This window comes from Daphnia magna, linkage group LG10 (assembly GCF_020631705.1).
Source record: "Daphnia magna isolate NIES linkage group LG10, ASM2063170v1.1, whole genome shotgun sequence".
In the NCBI taxonomy this organism is placed as follows: Eukaryota; Metazoa; Arthropoda; class Branchiopoda; order Diplostraca; family Daphniidae; genus Daphnia; species Daphnia magna.
Window position 1 is genome coordinate 3,970,465 of NC_059191.1, and position 22,420 is coordinate 3,992,884.

General features: G+C 41.0%; 1 protein-coding gene and 1 pseudogene across 1 annotated transcript; one reads left to right on the plus strand and one right to left on the minus strand.

The window, feature by feature from the left end:
* The first annotated feature begins 679 nt into the window (after positions 1–679).
* On the plus strand, positions 680–11,047 carry LOC123476961 (annotated as a pseudogene).
* Positions 11,048–11,107: 60 nt separating this feature from the next.
* Positions 11,108–19,850, minus strand: LOC123476962. Its single transcript, XM_045180037.1, has 2 exons — positions 18,861–19,850; positions 11,108–11,257 (listed from the first exon to the last, which is right to left on the minus strand). The coding sequence occupies exons 1-2, from the start codon at positions 19,848–19,850 to the stop codon at positions 11,108–11,110; spliced, it is 1,140 nt and encodes a 379-aa protein (XP_045035972.1).
* Between the last annotated feature and the right edge of the window lie 2,570 nt (positions 19,851–22,420).

The following is a 22,420-nucleotide window of genomic DNA, read 5'->3' on the forward strand; positions in this document are numbered from 1 at the left end:
TATTTTACATCATGGTCCCCCGAAAGCAATAATTACAGATCGAGGCAGGAATTTTACTTCTGAATTATTTTCTGCGCTTTGTAGAGCTTTAAACATTAAACGCATGAAAACAACTGCGTAACACCCTCAGACTAATGAGCAAACAGAGCGATTCAACAAAACTGTTGTTGAAATGATAAGGAAATATTTGGAGAATGGATTCGAGCGGTGGGAGGATATTTTAGGCCCCGTTGTTTTCGCTTATAATAATTCTGTCCACTCGTCAACACTTGAGACTCCATATTTTCTAAATCACGGTCGTGATCCAGTCATGCCGATTGATCCATTCCTCCGTCCTCTTCCCCCAGTAATAGTTACTCCCTCAGACTATAAAAGTCAATTTATGAAACGCTTACACGAAGCCTTTCAACTTGTCAAAATCAATGTTTCCCAAGCTCGTGAACAACAAAAAGCCCAGTACGATAAACGCGTAAAAGAGCAAAAATTTAACGTAGGAGATAAAGTTTTACTGGATATGCGAACGGCCTTGGCGGGAATAAGTAAAAAACTCATTCCTCGTTTTATAGGCCCTTTTTGAATTTTGAAAATAAACAACAATAGTACTGTGGAAATACAACAAGACGTAGGAAAACAAACTCAGCTTGTACATGTGAATCGAATAAAACCCCTCTTTGAGTCAATGATCTGGAAAGACGAACCAGGTGTCGACTTTTTTTATGTAAGAATTGAGAAACAAGCAGAAAAATTCGTACAAGAAACCGTAGATGAACTCGAAACTTTTCCTCTACCCCTAGAAACAAACCTTCAATCTGAGTTAGAACAAATTCCTTCTAAAAAAGAAACTCCTACTCAAAATTTGATGAGACCCCCACCCACAATTCCTCCTACTCCAAATTTAATGATAAGTTCACCAACAATTTCCTTACCTTCCAAACCGATTCCAGAGACGTCAACCTTACCCATACAACCAGAGCGTCGCCTCGGGTTACGTCCTCGGAATCTTTTAAAACCAGTTGTCAAATTCTGAAATTGTATTGCTGTAAATTTTTTTTTTGTAAATTACGTCCGAATCAATTTGACTATCTTTAAACCGTGTTTAAATTCAAAAAAAACTTTGTATTAGTAATCTTAATCATTCATAGAATGGATCCCTGATATTGATTTTGAAATTACTTTTCTCATAGATTATGTCTTCTACCTCTCCTCATCATACCGTTTTTCTGTCGCCTCCATGCTCTTAACATCACTATTTGTAATTGTACGGCTGCTCAGACAAAAGGGTTCCTAAAATTCACTAGCGATGACTGTGATTATCAAATAAGCCCCCTTCCCGCTATTCCAGTATATTATGATGTCTATTCTACTCTTCCCCAAATCACCCGTTTTGTTGGCCATTCGTGTACCATATGGCTGGAAAAGAAACACATCTATACTGACTTCTGGGGTTGGCAAACTCCAAGTCAATCAAGAGTGCCAATAGAAGTCAATGCACATGAATGTGAAAAAATTCGTGATTCCCGATTGTGCCATGGCAAAAGCATGGACTACTTAGGAAACAATAAGTGGTCGTTCGAACGTATTCCAAATGTGCAGGGTAGCTGGCTTCAAGTCACAGCTGATCAGCTGATCAACTGTCGATTAGAAGAAGTTACTTTAGAAACTGAGTGCGCTAACTGTACGATAAGTTCACCCATTGGCGATATACCGGGAGGGATCAACGGATCCGTTTCTCAAAACCTAGTGACCATTGTCTGGAAAAAATCGTTAAGAGAAGTTCAACAGTGCAAACTAAGGCTTGTGGAAACAGGTATCGCTCAACGTTACCTGACTAACAACAGTGAAATAGAAAGAATTCGTGATGTCTAACAACAACTTGACTTTGTTTACAATACAACTAACAAGGAATATTGTAATTCATCCGAAAAAGAGTTACAAACAAGTAATCGGAATGGACAAAGTTATTTTACGTTTACATTCTTTAACTGATACCAATGCTCATCCGAGTAAACCACTGGAAGAAGACATCGAAAAAATTGCTGACATTATCCGGGCTGAAATCAGCGGAGCGGCACATTTTCAATACGCACGAGACCGAACTACCGATGGAATAAATGGAGTGGCTCGAGAAATTCGAGTTCTGCAATGTGAAAATCGAATGCTGGCATACAAAACTGCTATCGCCACCGCACAACACAGTGGATGGCTTGCTGCCAGTTACCTTAATTTACCCACATGTAGCAAATTGATAGCCACTGGTGAATCGATCAGCGTCTATCAATGCTCCCCGAAAAATTCAACGATCACCACTGAAATCACAAGCTGTGGTCCTCAACCCAAACTCGGCGACTACACTTTAGACACTGAAGGATGGGAACTGACGCCTTACACCCCCTGTTACTGGCACAAAAATTTCGTCAACATTAACGGCCGAGCACATTTCTACAAAAATAGTTCTTGGAATCCAATCGTCCCCGGTGTAATAATCCAAGGACATAGTTGGATCAACACTTTGCCGTATGAAATTGATAAGCTACTCGCACTAAGTTTACACCCCGCGCTAACCCCCCACCCGATGAGCACCGCAGCTGCAATCGCCGATATAATTGCTGCTGCTAAAGAAGAACATAGCATCGACCTTGTAAATCCATTTCACATGAGCACTCTTCTTTCCTCACTCCAAAAAGAAAAGAACGTTTCCCTGTCGTCTAAGATTCTTAGGTGGTCAAGTAGCATTTGTAGTCTTCTAGGGATGGGATTTATCGGATTCTTTTTCTTTCATTTTTGTGGAGTATGTTCCCTTATTGCAAGATACATGCCTTGTTGTTCTTTTCTAAGTACTTGTAACCCTTTCACTTTCTTCACCAAAACATCTGATAATGATATAGAAGTAGGCCACCCCGCGTTATTAAACCCCTCAAATCCATCCCCGCCCATTACTATTGTAAACTTACCCGCCTCTATTCAACAACCCGCCCCGGAACTTTTTGCCCCATCATGCCCTTTTCTACAAGGAGAGCCTCCACGGAACAAATTCCACCGGGACGCACTAAGACAAGCGCATCAAGAAGCAGCTGTTCTGTTGAATCAATTAATGTTGTTTTCTTGTTTTGTTTTGACTCACTTTCTATTCCGTTCCAAATTTGACCTTGATTGATTGCGAGACGCAATCTTTTGGAACCGGATAGCTATGCAAAGAACCAAAACAATTTATTCTTTATTATTTTCATTATTTTTCCTACCCTTTATTCTTACGTAACATTAATTTTCTATACGCCCCTCTTTTCTATGTAATTTCTTCCTTAGACGTTTTACAGACTGATTTACCCTTCAAACGTTTCAACTTTATTTTCTTGTAGTTCGACCTTCATGAAACCCGTATAAAAAATTTTGTTCTATAGAAAGTAGAGAGTCACTTTTCACAGTTCAGTTCCTAAAGAGTTGTTCCCCAATTTTTTGTGCTACTGAAATATACTTTACTAGAAACGACAATGAAAAAGTAAGTTAAAATATTAATACCTTACAATAGGTTTGAGACTGGAAATTCTATAGCAGTTTTCCCACTTTGCATAGAAAAACACAACTAAACTAGTTTTACACAAAATAATTCTTCAGTTTCTGCAAAATTCGATAATTATCTGCACATTGTTTTCCATTTTTCTTCTGTTACAAGATATTATTAGATTCAAATAATCAAAAGCCCTTTGTATACAGATACGCAATTGGTTTTTTTTATATGTTTAATTTTTGGTACATTGTACCTAATAAATAAACCTGCTTGCAAAAAAACAGAATTTAGGGTAATAATTTATGAACAGTTATTTACTTGTTCCAGTCCAAAATGCATATGTTTGATTCTTGTTTTTTGGGGAATTTTCTTTTTTTGGAGGACAAAGGTGATCATTGGGTTGTAACCGTACCTATATCGTGGTTTGACGGCGAAATCTGCTGGTGGCCAGCAAACTGCAAAGATTTAACAAAATGTATAGAATTATGATATGAGTAGATGGAGAAAAATGGGAAACATACTCTGACTGCGTTAGGGAAGGCTTCGGCAGGGGTTCTGTTTTTAAATTACATTAAAGAACAATTTTTCGATTATGAGTTATTATATATATTATTTGTGGGTTCAGATCTAAATGAAGAAGCAAAATGGAATGAAAAAAAAGCTATAGAAATGGAAAAATTTTGGAAAGGTTTGAAAGGATATCAGTTCAGAAAATCGAAAATTTTGCTCAAATTCTTCAATCTGTTATAGCTATGTGGGAGATTTGCTTGAACTTCATTGGTGATTGCCACGATTTTTTGCTGTTTTTACAAAACAGTATTTTCTGATCGTACTATCGACCGCAGGTTCCCGATTTGGATTGAAGTTTATGATAAAATATCTCATTTCTCGTTTGGACAGGATTCACATTGTAAACCGAATTTCATCTTTTCCTCTGGGAGATTTAATACCCCTTGAATGTACGTTGTTCATTTGTTACCTTATCTTATCTTATCTTATCTTATTTTATCTTATCCTGATTTAAGATACACAACATTGAAATGAATAAATAAATGATTGATCAACAGAGATCTGCAGAAGAAAAGAAATTAAAGCATACTCATTTACAGCGGGAATGTGAACCGATAAGAGTACGGCTCCGTGACGCTGAAGCTGACAAGACTTCCTGAAAAAGATTTTAGCTACACGCATACAAATTACAGCTTTATGATAGCGTTTAAAAAACACCCAAAAACGTACAATGACGGAAAAGACATCTTAGAAGAACATTTTTAACATCCTGCAGATAAAAGTAACCAAAAAGCTAAAGAATTGTCAGTAAGACTGACTTCTACCATCAATATAAATAATCCTATTTCATAATAAATATCAAAGCACTCCAACTTGACAGAATTTTACCAAAGCAGCATTATAAGCAGAAGACTTTGCATACAGAGCACAAGCACTAGAAGCAAAACTCGATTTTTTAAATTGAAAAACAGAAACCAGCTAGATGCTTAGAAAACAAATTTATGGAAAATCAACTAGAATTGAAAGAAATCAAAATTTATTTTATTAATATAGATTTTTTCTTGTACGAAACACAGATCAGGACCAGAATATACATTAATCATTCTCGATGGTTTCTGACAAAGTAGGAGTCGTGAAGACTCATAAAGAATAACGATTTAGTACCGTCAAATGGGAGAACAGACAATCATCTCGGTCCATGAAAACAAAGTACATGTTTGCCTAATATATTGTTCTTATGAAATTATTCTTAAAGACATACACTTTTAAAAATCTAAACTTATTTAAATTTGAATTCTGTCGCTGCTCGCTCGCTTCTGTTGAGCTGTAGGACAATTTTTTTTCAAAGCAGACGCTAACTAATCGGTGGAATCTATCGAAACTAAATATTTCGTTGCGCTAAGACACATAATTCCCTCTTGCAACGAAAAATTTCTTGTATTTATTATTAGTGCTTGGTCCCGATCAGCCTCAGCTCGGTGCACCACACATCCCAACCTGAAAAAAGCTGATTGGTCCAGATCACTGCGGATTTGTTTTCTAGCGGTGTGATGTCGTCCGGTGCAATTGTGTGCACCGCTATTGTATATTATGCGTGATAATCAACATGGTCACTCTCCATTCATTTGTTAAATAGTGAGAGAGACCATCTTCATTTGTTGTTGTAAAGTATTGTAGTTTTTTTTTTATTTTTGTATATTTGAATAAAATTACCGGTTAAACATATGAAAAACGTAGGAATCATTGTGAACAATTAGTTGACAATTTTGAACAATTAGTCATTGTATAAATAAGGCGGTGTCGAGTGCTTATTATTTTACCCCGTATTATTTTATTTTTTTGTTATTTTTTTTTGTTATGCACTAAGTTGCTTGATTTACTATTTCAACTAAAGATTTCTTATTTTTAATCGTGGTTTAAGTTAAAAATAGTCGTTCAGAGTCAGAGTCAGCTCCAAACACCTAACACCCGGTCTTCTATCGAAACGTATTGGCACAACAGCTGATTCCAGTTTTTACAAAATAATTGGAAACCAATTTTTAATAATTGTCAGTGTTTTCATTTTTTTGGGTTTTTAATTTATTATCGAAATTTATCAAAAATGAATATTAAAATTTAGTTTAGTTAAATCAAGTTTATAGTTCAATGTTCAGAATTTGACTACAAGACTCGTTTAAGTGGTGCTATTTAATATGCCGTAAAAACAATATGTCGCCGGGTCTTTTGTGTTAATTCCGACCTAGTCAGAGCCGTTGAGCAATTTTTATGCGGAGCGGTTTGACTGATCTGGCTGATCGGGATCGATCCGGAATACGTACTTTAAGAAAGTGATTAAAATTAAGATTTTTTTTAAATAGTGAAACCAATAAATAAATCAAAATATTAATAAACTGTAATGGAAAGTTAGAAAAAAAAAATAAAAAGTGATAAAACATGACTTAATGTCGGATGGTGCACTGTTTCAGAAAAGATCTTTGAGTGCTGCTAATCAGAGGTAGACTGGAGCTTGTCTCAATACATACAAAACACAATATTAAAAATATTTTGATTAATTGAACACTGAAAACGGTAATGTCTGTAACAAGTAGACAAGCCGTGCATACCTACGTCATAAAAATTACTGAAGGACACTGACCTTAGGAAGGGGCGATAGCAACTTAACACGTCAACAAAAATAAGTCCCTTGCCACCTACAATCCTGCCCGTGGGGGCAGCCCTGCAAGTGACAGTCGTGCTATATTAGGCGAAGGGGTATGTATGTCGGATTTTTCTAAAGAAATGGTAGGTGAGTCTGAGCTATCTTAAACGAAGTGGTTTGTACGTCGGATAAAAAAAAAACGACTGGGTAGGTTTGTCGGACTGGATTAATTGAAGAGGTTGGTATATCGGTCTGTATTGATCGGAGTGGAAGGTATTTCGAACTACAATAACCACAGGGGTAGGTATGCCGGACTGTACCAAACGTAAGAGTAGTTATGTCGATCAGATTTCCACGGAGAGATAGGTAAGTAACTTTTAATTGAAAAATATGTAAGTATAATGGTTGTGATTTTAATATATTTCTAAGGAAGCAGATGTGACGGGAGCATTCTTCAATTGTTTGGCGGGGTAAATATTGTCGCGGGTGAAAAGGGAGATTGGTTATCTCTTCGCAGAGATGAGTCATCCGCTCCTTGGACAACGCTGCGATCGTGGTGAAGAAATTATCGGGAGAAGTCCACTCTAAGAAAGATACGCAGATATGCAGTCCGGAAGGGGAGTAATTCGCGCGACGGTATAAAACGCTACCCCGAATCTGCGTTAGATGAGTCTCCATCGGGTGAGCTCCCGGAGCTGGGCTCCGTAAGAGGAGTTCCCTGGTAGTTCCCTGGAGTCTTCAGACGCTCTCCGAGTTTGGTATGGTCATCCCTTATTGTTATTAGTTAAAAGTGAATAATTGTCTAGAATTTAAGTCATCACTTGTTGTATTCGTGTATTCTTTGTTCCAATACAACTCGTGTGACAATATGTCAGGGTAGGTGTGACAGTGGGGGTTTTCCCATTTTATGTATGGGTACAGTACCTTTATCTGTTAGTACCACCTAGGAATTTTACGTGGCATCTTACAGGGAAACGTTTTATTTTAACTTTATTTTTACTAAAATTCTATGTATATTTTGACATGTTTTTATATGAAAACTAAGATATAAATGTTTTAAAATATACAGTACCCACCAAATGATTAAGAACACCCCCCTCTATTTCCATGTATTCTTATGGCGCTACATGTGTCACTAAAATTCAAATTACTATTTAACGGCTAGAGATTTATTTGTTTTTTCTTTTTTGCTGATCAGAAGAAGAAAAGATCTTCAAATCATTAACTCTTGAATTTTAGTAGGAACAACCCCCACGCCCCTACACACTCGTTCATCGATTAAGAACACGAGCTTTTTCCCCCATATGCGCTGTGTTAAAACATCAAGGGAAATAAAATATTTGGAACTACACGAAATTATTTTTTTTGCACGAATAAAGCGGCGTCTTTTATTTAATAGTATAATTTTTTATTTTATTAAAAAATTTTTTTATTTGGAACCCTTTCCTATCCCTTTAAGTTTACTCCCTATACACTTCGAGAGAGAAAATGTAAACTTCGTCTTGATTCACTAGGGGCGCTAGTGTGCTGTAAGGTGACAAAATAAAACGCGCAGAAATCAATGACGGGATTTTAATAGAAAAATACCAATCAATCAACAAGAAATCAAAATATTTTATATCCGCTAATGGCGTTTTTTACCCACAGAAATAAAAACGCGTCGTTCGGCATAGAAAAATAATTTAAGGATGTATTGAAGTATTTTATTTAAATTTTTGGAAACGCTGGTATTAACATGGCGTTTATGGGGGGAAAGGTGGTGTACCTAATCATGAGAACGATACTTTAGTGCCCTAGGTGTAACTCCCACAGTTTTTTCCACAGACGAACAGATAACTTTTAGAGCAATTTCTTTTCTGATAGAGGAAAAAAGAAAAAAAAATTTAGTTCTTACCAGTAAAAAGATATTTTAGTTTTTCTGAGACCCGTAGCGCCGGAGACCGAGACCCGGAAATTCAATCTCCTGGCAAGTCATAGCCGTATGGATTTCTTGATGACGTCCGATCAGTTCTCCTAGAACCTGGTAAAGTTCGTTTTCGGCAGCGACAAGGTTGGCACTGTAAACGAACTTTTTTTTCCCCTCTTATGCTAACAAACTGAGCAAAACAAAGATAAAATTTTTTGATGCTGAGTCCTTCTGTCTCTTCCTGATGAAGGGTTCTGTTCATGTATTTTTTCTTTTTCACTGACTCGGACTGTGGTAGGGCCGAAATAATCGAATCTCGTATACGTGAAGGCAGGAAGGGGTGGAGCAAGACGATGGACTGGAAGGGACATCATGAGTGGGGGTAGGACTTATATGATCTACGCTTGCATAGCCAGTAGTTGTTGACTATGGATTTAACTACTGTATGTCCTGAGAGTATCCAGTAATGTTAACGTAGTTCTGTAGGCAGTCTTTTCGCGTGTGATGACCCCATAATAGCCGCTGTGTCACAAGCTGATCTGTAAGTAACAATATGGATGCTTTGTTGCGTAGTCCATGGGGGCATGAAGTATACGTCCGCCTACACGCAGTTGTCGAACTTCCTCCAAAAAGGGTTTGAAAGTGCACAGACTGGACTTCAGTGGTAGTTTGAGATTCTTGCTTAGTGCGTAAATTTCTTCCGCGAAGGCCAACTCTTGAGCTAATGACGTTGACATTTCTTCCTTCATTAACTCTCCAATGGTTGCCTTGTTACCACTGATTTTGATCTGGTATTTTTCACGAATCTCAGACACCAGGCTAGGATTTTCTGGATCTTCAGCAGATTGTAAAAGTCATTCACCCTGATCTGTTGCGTGATTCTCGTCTGCGGATACGACAGCCAAGACACGAATCACGCTCACATCGCTTTCGTCTGATATAATGATTTCTACCCATTTTGATGGATCGATGCTCAGGAACGTTCTATGGATCGATACCTCGACTACTCAGGTCCACAGAGTTGAAAATTCCCATAACAAGGCGCTATTGTCATCGATTTGTATTCCTGAGAATCTTGCCGATACGGATGTTCCCCAAGACTTTGAATCGGCAGGTCGACGAGTGAATCCAACGTAGTAAGGTTTGTGAGTCTGTGTGGAATTTCACTTCTCATAGGTCAATTTCAAGCTCCCGTCAAATTATGAGAGCGATGGTTAGAACTTCCACTGCAACCAGCAACTCCAGCCTTGGGATCGACAATGACACGTTTATCGACTGGTCCTCGAAGACGGAACGAAAGTAAGCCAAAGCTCTAAAGCCTTTCAAGCTTGTATCCATAAACACATGCCGTGTTGATCTGTCCTACGTCCACGCTGGAAACTGAAAGATCTTGGCAGCGACAGGAACTTCAGTTTTCCAGCGGATTGAAAACACCGAATATGATGCTTGGGAAGTTCCTTTTGGTGAGAGCGGCATGACAAGACGGTTTTCGTATCTTGTACGTTATCATGTCCCTCTTACTATCCCACATAACTTCTGGTGTTTGTTCGATGAAAAATTATTCTAGATCAAGGTCCAGTATTGGTGAAGCAAGCCTAATTTCACGTAAAGCTGCTATCATGGTTTTGATCCATGACGTCCACTTCGTTATGTTGAAAACGTCAAACTCTAGAAGAGTCTTCATTTAGCGAGCCCGTTTCACTGCCTCGTCTTCGGAATCGAACGAGTTTAGGTAGTTGTCAACGTAGAAATTCCTTCGAGTACTGTCTGCTTCCTCCGGATACTGGCCGCGATGATCATCTGCAGTTCGGTTGAGGGCGAAGGTAAACGTCGTTGTCCAAAGACGTAGGCAGTCATCTGGTACGTTAACGCAGCTTAATTACTGCCAGGCATCTGGTAGAAAAATCTGCCTAGTCTTCTTTGGGGACTTTCAAACATGGGACTTGAAACATTTTTTCGATGTCTGCACCGACTGTTACCAGGTTATGTCAGAAGCGGAAGAGAATACCGAGCAAGTTAACAAATAAGTTAGGTCCACGAAGCAGGTTTTCGGTTGATTGATGTCCCTCCATACTCGGCAGCACCATCGAAAACAACACGAATTTTAGTCGTTGAGTTAGACGGGCTCACGATCCCATGGTGAGTTTAATTCCACGTTCTGTTTTTTTCTTTCCATGATTTTTCGATTTTTACGAGTCTGGCGTGCTTCCAGCTAATGTACTCCGTCCCAACTGCATCGTATTTCTGGGTGAATTCATCATTTCGATGAAATATTCTCTTCAGAGCTTATAGCCTTTTCAATGCAGTTGACCAAATGTTTGGAAGGTTCACCTCGTCGGTTTTTCCACATTTTGCCGACTCGATACCGGTTACAAACGTTTTTTACTGATTCCTCCAAGATACGTTTTCCGCACAGATCTTCTTCGAACAGGAAAGACTGTTCTACGTCTACGTCTTTTGCCTCAAGCTGTCAGAATTTCTTGACTAACTCGTTGAGATCTTCGGGACGTTCCTCTGACACCATGTGAGCGATAAACGGGCGTCCATCTTAAGGCATAACCGTTTGACCTCCAAAACCCCAACCAAACGGTGTCTGGAAGGCGATAGGCCCAGCTGTTCCAGCCGGTGACTTGACGGCAGCTACAAGATCATGGACCTCTTCGACGTCGATTCCAATCAACACGGTCACATCCTCCGGCTTAAAGTTTGGGACATTAATACACGTATACGTACCCACATTGCCCACTTCTGCCGTTGGATGACCGATTCATGGCCAAACATCCGGTTGATATCCATGTGCTCTATGAGTAGTGTCAGGGATGTCCGTCGGATAGCAACAATTGAAGTGTAAATAGATGTTAAAAAATGTGATTCTACGGACGTCCATTCAACAGTCAAGAAGTTTATTAATGTTTTGTTTTTTATTGAAAAAAAAATTGTTTAAAACTGAGAGGGACTTAAATTTTCCTCCGCAATGTGTTTGGTTTGACACAAGGAAGGGCTAGCTTGGGTTTGAGGGGGAAAGTGGGGGGTGGGGGGTGGAGGGTTAAGACAAACTCTTGGCTTTTTACAACAATTTTGAAAAAAACTTTCAATGAATGATTTTAAATGATTTCATTTACATTTTTTAAAATATCGATGTGTTCGATAATTTGTATGGGTATTCGTAGTGTAACAAGAACGGAAAAATAATAATAGAATGAAAATAATACAAGTCTAATCAAGTTTTAAAATTGTACTAAGCTGAAAAATTATATAAGACAGCTTTTGTGCATTCCCAGTAGCAAACATTTCACAAGTATTTGTGAAATAGTTGGTAATATTTTGAAATAGTAGAACTGAATGCTAATGGGATGGCACAATGGTCAGAGACTCCAAGTTCGTCATGGGAGACCCGTTTTCGAATCCCGACTCGGGTATGTTGTTATCACTTATAAAGTATTACTTATTGGTAAAAGAAGTCATTTCGGCTATTCTTAGAATGTCAGATGGCATCTTCCCGGCAGGTCTTGTAATATGCAGTCGATACCCGAGGGACACCCAGTTTGGAGAACGGGCAGTTGCACGAATATCCGTAGTATATATCATCCTTATCCGTGTTAGATAAACGGTTGATGTTCGTGGGACTGACCTGTGCTATGTAGGAGTGTTCATTATTCAAACTGTCGAGGTTCGATCGGGGAATTCGGCGTCACATTAAAATTTTTGGTGCACCTAAAACTCTGAGACAATTTTTTTTGTTCGTGGTGGCCGGCAAGGCATAAAAAGCACCTTCCGGACTTGAATACTGTCTCGGTTTTTTTTTTGTGGGTGTGAGAGACGAAGACGTTGCAATTTGCAGGATTGTGAGCCCTGCCGTCGCATGCAAGGCATCTCCAGCGTTCCGTCTTCTCGGTTCTATTCGTCTCCGATTTCGGTCGGCTTCTTTGAGACTTGCTTGCTGGAAATGATGATGCCGGTTAACTGAACTTCAAACCTTCCATTATCCCTACATGTCTAATAGTTGATGTAGGGGTATTAATAGGTCGCCTGACGTGCTTCCACTCCTCGAATATTACGCCTTCGGGTGTCGACGTGATAAGCACTCAAATGAAGATAAGAATTGGAAAAAGTTACAATATCATATTTATGCAATATGACTGAGATTTAAAGAAATTAATTTTGTAAATATAATATTACCGTATTAAATTATTAAAATTAACCTTTACCGTATTAAACCATGAGATAGATGAAATGTTTGACGCATAGTGTTGATAAGTCTATTTTTCAACATTGGACCTGACTGAGCGGCTACTGGCAAATCGAGATAGAAGAAAGTGACAAACACAAATCCGCATTCATTTTCGATTTCGGCCAATACTAATTTAACTGAATTTCATTTGGATTAACAAATTGGACAAACATTTTTCTTGACAATGGGGGGAGGGCTTAGTAAAACTTGTTTATACGAATCACTTTATACTAAAAGAATTCAGACCCGTTCAGCGGATTTCAAGCGCGTATTGTAACAAAACCTCCAAATATATATCCTTATGGCCATTATTTATCGTGTTTATTTCTTTTTATGCATTATCCAACCATTAAAATTTCTCCCTTATTATTTACATATTCTTATCCTTGAATTATTATTCCCTTATTACTATTATTAACGCATTATTCTTATGTAGTAAACCACGTAGCAACAATAAACAACAAGCGCCGTAGAATTGACATAAATGAACACCTGCTGTCTGACTCACAAGCGTGATACAATCACGCCACAAAACAAACATCCGATGGTTGGTCATACATGCGGAGCACCTCAAGATATTAAACAATCACCTTTTTGATTGGCTGCACGTGCGACATAGCGACACGTCAACAGCTCACGCCAATTTGATGAGATGCGAGGTTTCATGTGAACCCACAAATCAGGGAAAGATCAGACAACTAGCAGCTCGCTAAACGTTCAGTTGCCTTTAGCTGGGCTAGTTCCAATCCTTACTTGCCTTACCTTTTTTCCCCTTACAACAAGTATTTCCTCGCCTACCTGCTTTCCGCATGTACATATACGAGTTGTATTTCCTGTTGTCTCTATCCGTCTTTTATTTTCACCTGTACCGCTTGCGAAAATGAAGACGACCGGAACCCACCGACAGTGTGGAAAGAACCAATGACCATTTTGAAGTACTTGACGTCGACCGTAGAAGGGAGACTCAGTATGGGTGAAAAAGACGGCGGCTTCGGAACAACAAGCATCCGGGCTGACGGTGATTTTCACGTCGTATGCGACACAGTTCCTGACCTTCCTACTGGGACAGTTCCACAGCATAACCGACTTGCAGAAAGTAACGCCGCAGAAAGACAAGACTATCTTGGAATCAACACCGTATTGTGTTACTACATACAAGCACAGAGAGGATCGATATTTCCACCTTTCGAACGAAGTAGAAGACCTATCCATTCTCTTTTTTGTAAAGCCATTAAAAATTACTTAGAAAAAGGAGAACTCGATGAATATAAGCAATCCAAGCCTGAGTGGGCTAAAGAAATTTAATTGTTTTACATTATAGAAGGTACACTGTATGGACACAAATTGCCTTCCAAAAATAGTAAGCGTAACGAAATTAACCGTCAATTAGTTTTGCCCTTTTCGTTTCACATTTGAGAGCCAAAACGATAGTGGGATGAATCGCTACAGTCAACCAATGAAAACCAAGAATCCAACGACCCAAAGAATTTAACTGAAGAAATGTCATCACCTGACGCAACTCTTTGTAAGCCAGCAGTTCAGGATGAATACGATTCTTTAATCACCCATCAAACTTGGACCCTCAAACAACTACCACCCAATTGTTTTTTTTTTCAAAATAAGGCCAGGTGCAAGAGGTGCGCCACCACGCTACAAAGCAAGGCTAGTCGCCAAGGGCTACTTACTCATAACGCTTCGGCGTTGACTATGACGAAACGTTTGCACCCGTCGCCAGACTAGCCCCCCTAAGAGTAGTGCTGTCCTTCGTAGCCACCCATGACCTCGAACTGTATCACCTGGACACAAAAACCGCTTTTCTATATGGAGAACTAAGCGAAAACATTTACCTACCATAACCGGAAGGCTACGTGGCAGTCGGGCAGGAACACTTAGTCTGTCAACAACACAAATGGGTGTATGGGCATCTCGCGTGTGGAACCATCACTTTAATGCTTTTCTCAAAAGATTCGGACTTGTCCCAAGTAATTCGAACTCTGTAGCAGCAGCGTTGAAGCAATATCTGAAATTATAACCTGCTTAGGTGAACATTTTGAAATGCGTTTATCGCCGGTGGATCATTTTGTCGGGTTATCCATTACGTGCAATCGCAAGGAGAAGACACTCAATGTTTCCCAACCGGATTACTAAAAAAGAATCATCGGACGCTGTCACATAGATCAGTGTCATCCAGTGCAATTACCAGCCACACCCGGCACGTTTCCTAATAGGAATAAAGAAAAGATAGAAGCCATTCAGGCTTCATTGAGAGAAGCTGGTGGGTTCATTAATGTACCTCATGCTATTGTCCCGACCGGACATTGCCCTCGCAGTAAATCAATTTCCCAGTTTTGTGAAAAACTGCAACACGAACATGGGTCAGTGGCAAAAATAATCTTCTTCTACTTTTAGGGTAACTTTGAACATGGTACTCGTTTTTAGCCTTCAATAATCCCTATTGTAGGCTATACCGACTCTGACTACGCAGGAAACGTTTATACTCGGCAACCAACTTGAGGTTTTATTTTTCTTTTCAATGGAGGGCCATTGGCATGGAGTAGTCGCCGGCAACTATGCATTGCCCTATCAACGATGGAGGCGGAATATGGAGGCGACAAAAGAAGGCGTTTGGCTTCGCCGTCTGTTTCGGGAAATAAAGCCCGAGTGGTGTCGGCCACTCCCGTTGCTACGCGACAACTTGCCATGCATTGATCTGGTCAAGAATAAAAAAATCCATCAGAAGACCAAACATAGAGATGTCCGCTACCATTTTATTCAAACGCAACAAGAAGCAAACAGAATTGATGTTAAGTACGTTCCGACGGCTGAACAACCAGCCGACCGCTTAACGAAGTCTCTGCCCAACCCCCAGTTCTCGGATCTTCTTAATGCTATATGTGTCGAATTGACTCCTGGCATTTTAACGGCCTGTATTTGTTATTTTTAGTTTTTTTTTGTTGTTTCCCCTTTTTTTGTTGTTGTTTGTTTTCAACGCAATGGAGATAAACGCCGACGCAATATTGTGCACCAATTAAAGCAATTTGATATGATCAAAGTAGAAATTGAGAATGTTGTGAGAACCTATTACAAACACTGAACTTACGACCACTAGGTGGCCCAACGGTCTCTTCTCCAAAAACCTTTTTTATATAGACGGTGCCATTTCGCACGTAAAAAGACGTAAAAAAGATCTCTCCCGTACTTCCCAGTACGTGTTTTTCCCGTACTAAGTAGTACTAAAGATACGTAAAAAAAACCAGAAAAAACTCGTTTCTGTGCTGTGTGGGATTCCAGTAGACAACTAACGAAAGCCAAAATGGAATACAGTACAACAGAAAAATAAGCGTTAGCTGTAATTGATGTAATTAAACACTTCCACCATTACCTTTTGGATAAACCTTTTGAAATTACTAGTGACCACCGACCTTTGAGATGGCTGAAAAATCAGAAAGATTATAACGGTAGACTAGGTAGATGGGCTATACTATTAGCTGAAGCACAGTATGAATTAATGTATAGGCCTGTACGTATCCAGCATTCCAGCAAAATACAGACTGTTTATCCCGATTAAAAGTAGCTAGTGTTCAACCAGTACCAAATAATGTTAAATTGATTTGTGAAAAACAGACGAACTTTGTATAGCCATTCGCAATTATTTGAAAAGGAGAAGTTGATGAGAAATATGACCAATCCAAGCCGGATTGGGCTAAGGAAATTGAATATTTTTTTATTATAGAAGGTAAGCTTTGCGTACGCCGTGCTTTCTTATGGCACTACGTGTCTTCTTTATTATTTTTTTAATATACCAAATATAATACTATCAAAGGCTAACTAGGCTTTTTATGTGTACAAATACGTAATCTACTCCTTCCGGCCACTTGTTATGCTAAACTTAAATCCCTTTTTAGTAATTAATTTTTCCGTTGCAGGCTATGTGTCATCTTCTGATTTTTTCCCCGTCAGAAAAATAGTTACACATGCGGCAACTAGGGGCGCGTTGTTTTTCTACTTGGAAATCATGCAAATTTAGGTAGCCTTTGTCTCTAAATGCGCGAAATCTCACAAAGAATGGCGCATACCCACGCCCCTAGTTGCCGCGTTAGTCTCTTCTTAGTCCCTATTCCATTTTTATTCTCCTCTGCTTCTTCCCCCCCTTAGCGTTTGTCCCCCTGTAATGGACTAGGAAAAAAAAAAAGAATGCGCGCGTGATTTCCGCTGCAGCCGTACTTTTCTCCCTAAAATTTTGAACCGTTTCTTTCTTGTCAGCATTTCCACACGAATGAATATTTTTCAACTCTTTCTTTTCGATAATGAAGCTCACTTTCCCCTCTTTCCAACGATATCATCTTCATTTCTCTATACTTTTGCCGTAGCGCAGTGAATGAAAAGTCGACGGAAGATCGCTGACCTTTCAAAAATTGTCAAAATAACTTCATTTTCTTCTCTAATTTCTACTCCTACGTCTATATTTACTCTTTTATGATTCTATTTTTTTTAGAATTGAGGAACCCACATGATGACTTAGAATAGATGGTCATAGTATTGTTCCGTTTTTTTCCCTGTATTGTTTCCAGTGTATCGTATTTGAAAAAAAAACGAGTATTTTAAAAATACAAATACTATATTTTAAAATACTCGTCCTTCAAAATACATTTTTTCTCCTAAAACCTCAAATACCAAATAAAATAAAATACAAATACAAATACAAATACAAAATACTTTTTTCCTTTATGGAGCAGTTGGACATCCTACGTTGCGCATTCTCCGCAAATGCGAAAATCAAATTTGTGTCCAATCTGTGGTACGCTGTCCACAGCGTCTTATGGGAAAACCAACCATTTCACTTTTAAAATATTGTTTTCTTCTCTATAACTATGTTTTACCTCACTGTTGTACCTAACAGTGGATTCGCTATTCATTTGGTGATAACCAAATTTTTCCCTCCATCTCCTTTAAAGTCTAATTTATTTGTAGTTAATTTTTGTTTAAGAGTCCTTTTTTGTGATCGACCCGGCTAGCAGAAGAACCCGAATTCTTTAGCTAGCTTGTGTATTGTTGTTCACTCTATAAACGTCAAACTTGTAAGTTTAACAAGATGAAGTGTTTCGTACGAAACTGTGAAAAGAATCACAAGGATGGAGTTAAATTTTTAAGTTTTCCTCAAAACATTTAAAGCTTTCCTTCGCAAATTCTGGAGTTGTTGTACTTCGTTTGAACAGTGAATTTTCTTTTTAGGATAACTTAAAAATTTAACTCCATCCTTAGGTAAAAATGAGGTTATCACCAAATGAATAGCGAATCCACTGTTAGGTACAACAGTGAGGTAAAACATAGTTATAGAGAAGAAAACAATATTTTTAAAGTGAAATGGTTGGTTTTCCCATAAGACGCTGTAGACAGCGTACCACAGATTGGACACAAATTTGATTTTCGCATTTGAGGAGAATGCGCAACGTAGGATGTCCAACTGCTCCATTCCACATTATTTGCCTCTTACTCCTTTATTTTTAACTGTCTGTCCAAAGATCTGTCTTGCCGACTTTCTTGTCACTGAATCAGAGGATATGCTAAGTTATTAGTTTATGCCATTGCGTATTTTAAGAATGTTCAATAACTTAAACACTTACCGTGGGTATTATACAAGTTCTTCAGAACGCACAGTAATAAGAAACAATCCGATTTGTAGAGAACTAGAGATATACGTTAAAGAAACTTGTGGTTTAATGAAAACACACACGAGACAATCAGACGACGAAAAATGCAATTGAAAGTTTTGAAACTAGAAAAAGCTATTGTTGTGTCTTTGTAAGATCTGCGTATATTGTACGGACGCACGTTATTACAATACAAGGTTAAGACGACACTTGAAACGGAAATGGAAAGAAGAACTTTACTGCATAGAGTTGCGAGCCCGAATGCCCACCACTCAGCTGCCGCGATCACCGCGACATCTATGTCTCATACAACATTGCCTACAAACATAACAACTCTTCCCGAGCCGACGGTCGGTATCGAATCCCTTCCGTGTACAGTTGACCAAGATACATTAATATAATTAAATGGAGAACGTTACGCGCGGTTTTCGCGTACGGGTGCTTCGGCGTAGAACTACTGGAGGGGGGTCCAACTGGGGTTGCTCTTTCCCTGGCATCTCCGCATCTGCCTTCGTATCGTGTGCTTCTGCTGTTGGTGACGTGGATTCTTCGCTGCTCCCGCTCTCGGTCGCTGCCGGAACCATCATGCGGATGAACCGCCTTTTACGCCAGAGTACACTGCCGCTGGCAAACTTGATCCGATAGGACCGGTATTGTCCGACCGCGACGATCACTCCGCTATGGCTCCATAATTTCGTTTTCGGATCTTGGACGCGTACTGGTGCACCGACCGGTAACGATGGCAGTGGGCGTGATCGTAGGTCGTATCGGAATTTTGTGTTTGCATCTGCTTCCGCCTGACGCTCTCGCGCATCCATGACGTCTTTCCATTGATTGGAATAGGAGGATCGATGGGCGGGCACCATAGATCGGAGCTGATGGTCAAATACTATTTGAGCCGGTGATAATCTGGTTGCATGCGGGGTGTTTCGAAATTCCAGCAGGCCAGCAAGGAACACTTCCGACGATAAATCCCCCGACGGGGCTAGCTTCAGTACCAGCTCTTTCACCGTTTTTACAGCTGCTTCCGCGTGCCCGTTGCTTTGGGGGTAATGAGGAGTGGAATTGCCCCATGACACACCCCAGCGCTTTAGGGCCGCTTGAAAAACGCCTGCTTCAAATTGCGGGCCGTTATCCGACCGAAGTCGCATCGGCACGCCTAACTCCACAAAATTGTTGATGACGGCCTGCACCACCTCCCGGGCCGTAGGGTCATGGCGCCACTGATGCACCACCGGCCATCCTGACAATCGATCGGCGTAAACCAACACGTGTAGCGATCCGTGTTGGAATAAGTCTGCCGATACATCTTCGAACACGTATGACGGCAATGGGTCCGCCAATAATGGTTCTTGAGCTTGGCTAGCCAATCGTTCCTGGCAGATGTCGCACCGTTCCACCAGCATCATGATATCATTGGAGATACCTGGCCGTCTGTTGCGCTCGACGTTTGGTCCTCACAATCCCTTGATGAGATGCATGCAATTTTGCCAGAATGCCACGGCGCGAAGCGGATGGAATCACTATAAGTGATCCGTATAACACGATGCCGCCGTCTGTCGATAACTGCTCTCGGATGGACCAATATTGTCGGACATGCGTTGGAGTGTGTGTTCGGTTGGCCGGAAATCCGGTCTCAATTGCCACAATTAAATCAACATAATGGGGATCTGCTGCAGCCGCTGTCCGTAACTCCTCCATCAGCGTGTCCGGTAGATGTGGTGTTGAAGCTGCGTCGTCTGCAAGGTCGAGGATGTTATTGACGCTCTGAATGGCTACTTTGCATACCGTAAATGCCAGCTCCGTTCCAATGCATTGGTCCTCTGCTACCGGGTCGTTTACCGGAGCGCGTGATAGCGCGTCCCGTATCGCGTGATCTTTTCCCTTTCGCCACACCGTCGTGAATGAGTAAGGTGATAATCGCTCCTTGAGGCGTTGAATTTTCGGGTTGTCAATGGCGTCGAGAGTATACTTGTCTAAAATGGATACCAACGCCTGATGGTCCACCATTAATGTAAAATTTGGGAGGCCGGATAAATATAAACGGCACTTCCGGATGGCCCACTCCACGGCTGCTAGTTCAAGCTCTACGATAGCATATCTGGACTTTGTGTCCGTGCACCACCGTGTGTTAGCGTCCACCAACGTCCATGAATCGCCGTGGCACTGCAATAACGCATACCCCATGCCGTTTTTTCGGGATGCGTCGACCTGGATGATAGTTTCGCGTCTTGGATCAAAATGGACTATCACTGGTGGTGATGTGAGGGCCACTTTTACTGCTTCAAAAGCTTGATCATGGTCTGCGTTCCATACATATGGATTACGGGTACTGAGCAGAGGGCGAAGAGGAGCTTTTGCTGCCGCCACCTCCGTGGAGAATCCGAACAATTGCTCCACTAAGCCCATAAATGACCGGAGCTCCGAGATGTTGGTTGGACGCGGAAACTGTGACAACGCTCGCAGTTTATCCTCCTCGATGGTGATACCGCCATGCTGGATGTCGTACCCGACCCAAGAAAGTCGGGATTTGGCGAACCGGAATTTTTCCCTGCTGAACGTGATCCCGGCTACGCGGGCGGCCTGCAAAATGGCGCATACTCCCGCGACGTGGGTGGGAAATGAGCGATCAAATCGCAGTAAATCATCCACCACGCGAACTGTATTCGTCATGGCCGCGAAGGCGGCGTCTGCTCGACGGTTATATTCGTCTCCTGAACTACATAGGCCCATGGACGCGCGTAGAAATTTGTAGCGCCCCCATGGCGTCATGAATGTTGTCAGGTGTTGGCTGAATAGATGAAGCGGGATCTGATAATATCCATTCACGGCGTCGAAGCTGGTGAAGAAGCGACACTCACTATCGATTTCCGCCACTGCATCTCGCGGCGTGCGGGTTGGGTGCGTTGGCCGAAGGACGAACTTGTTCAGCCGCGTGTGATCAACACATAGCCTGATTTTCCAGTTTGCACCACGGATCACTACTAATGGAGCTGCCCACTCCGATGGTTCGCTGACCGGCACAATCACTTTTTTCGTAACTAGATTATCCAACAGATTTTTCCCATCTGCACGGTCACCAAACGGAATCGGTCGTGCCCCATTGACATAAAATGGAACGGCGTCCTCCCGCACTTGAATCACCATGTCTGGTCCCACCATTTTGCGAAGCTCATCATCTTGGTCGAACACCGTCTCAAACTCAGCTACGATGGCCGATTCGATGAGAGAAATTTGTTCTGCGCTGGGCACCATCGGGATGTAAACTCCACGAAGAAAGGGGGCACCAGGTGGTTCTGCTGTAGTTTCCGGACGTGATGGCACGTCCGCTGCTGCCACCGAAGCTACCGACGTTAACGGTTTAGGGTAATCCTGATGTAAAATGTTCAAACTGATGCAGTCTACCCAACACAACAGCATTCCGTTAAACTCGGGGCAAAACACAGCCGTGATGCGGGCGTCTCAGTCACCGTATCGCACTGAAAGATCCCGTTGCCCAATCGACAACAGCGGGGATGAACGGTCGGCCATCACCAAATCAAAAGAAGAGGCTGATAGCTGTTTCTCTGATAACCCGATGGCCTCCATGATGTCTCTCCCGCATACACTCACTTCAGCTCCAGGGTATGGAATAACGTTGGTTAGCCTCACAGCTCCCTCACCGGTGTCTTTCAGTACCTCCAATGAAATGGTAGGGGATCCACGACGCTTGTGATTTGCTTGAATATTTCCGATAATGATGTGCGCCATTTTGGATTTAGCGCCCATGCTCGTGCCACCGCCTTTCCCGTTTTTATCCTTTTCTCGATTAGGGCATTTAGGGGAAAAGTGACCCAGTTTCCCGCATGTGTGACATGACTTCCCGCTTGCTGGGCAGGATTCCCCTTGATCGTGAGATGCACGACCACACGAACCACATTCGCCTTTGGATGAGCGACGATCTGGTTGAGATGGCTTTGTTGTTATAGCTGCCACTCCC

Bases quoted from the DNA above. Each gene is read 5' to 3' on its own strand.
- LOC123476962 (XM_045180037.1), bottom strand. From the start codon at position 19,850: ATGATGCTGGTGGAACGGTGCGACATCTGCCAGGAACGATTGGCTAGC. The intron at 11,258-18,860 runs GTAACGTTCTCC...CCAAACTTTAAG, and splicing joins CCCGTACGCGAAAACCGCGC to CCGGAGGATGTGACCGTGTT.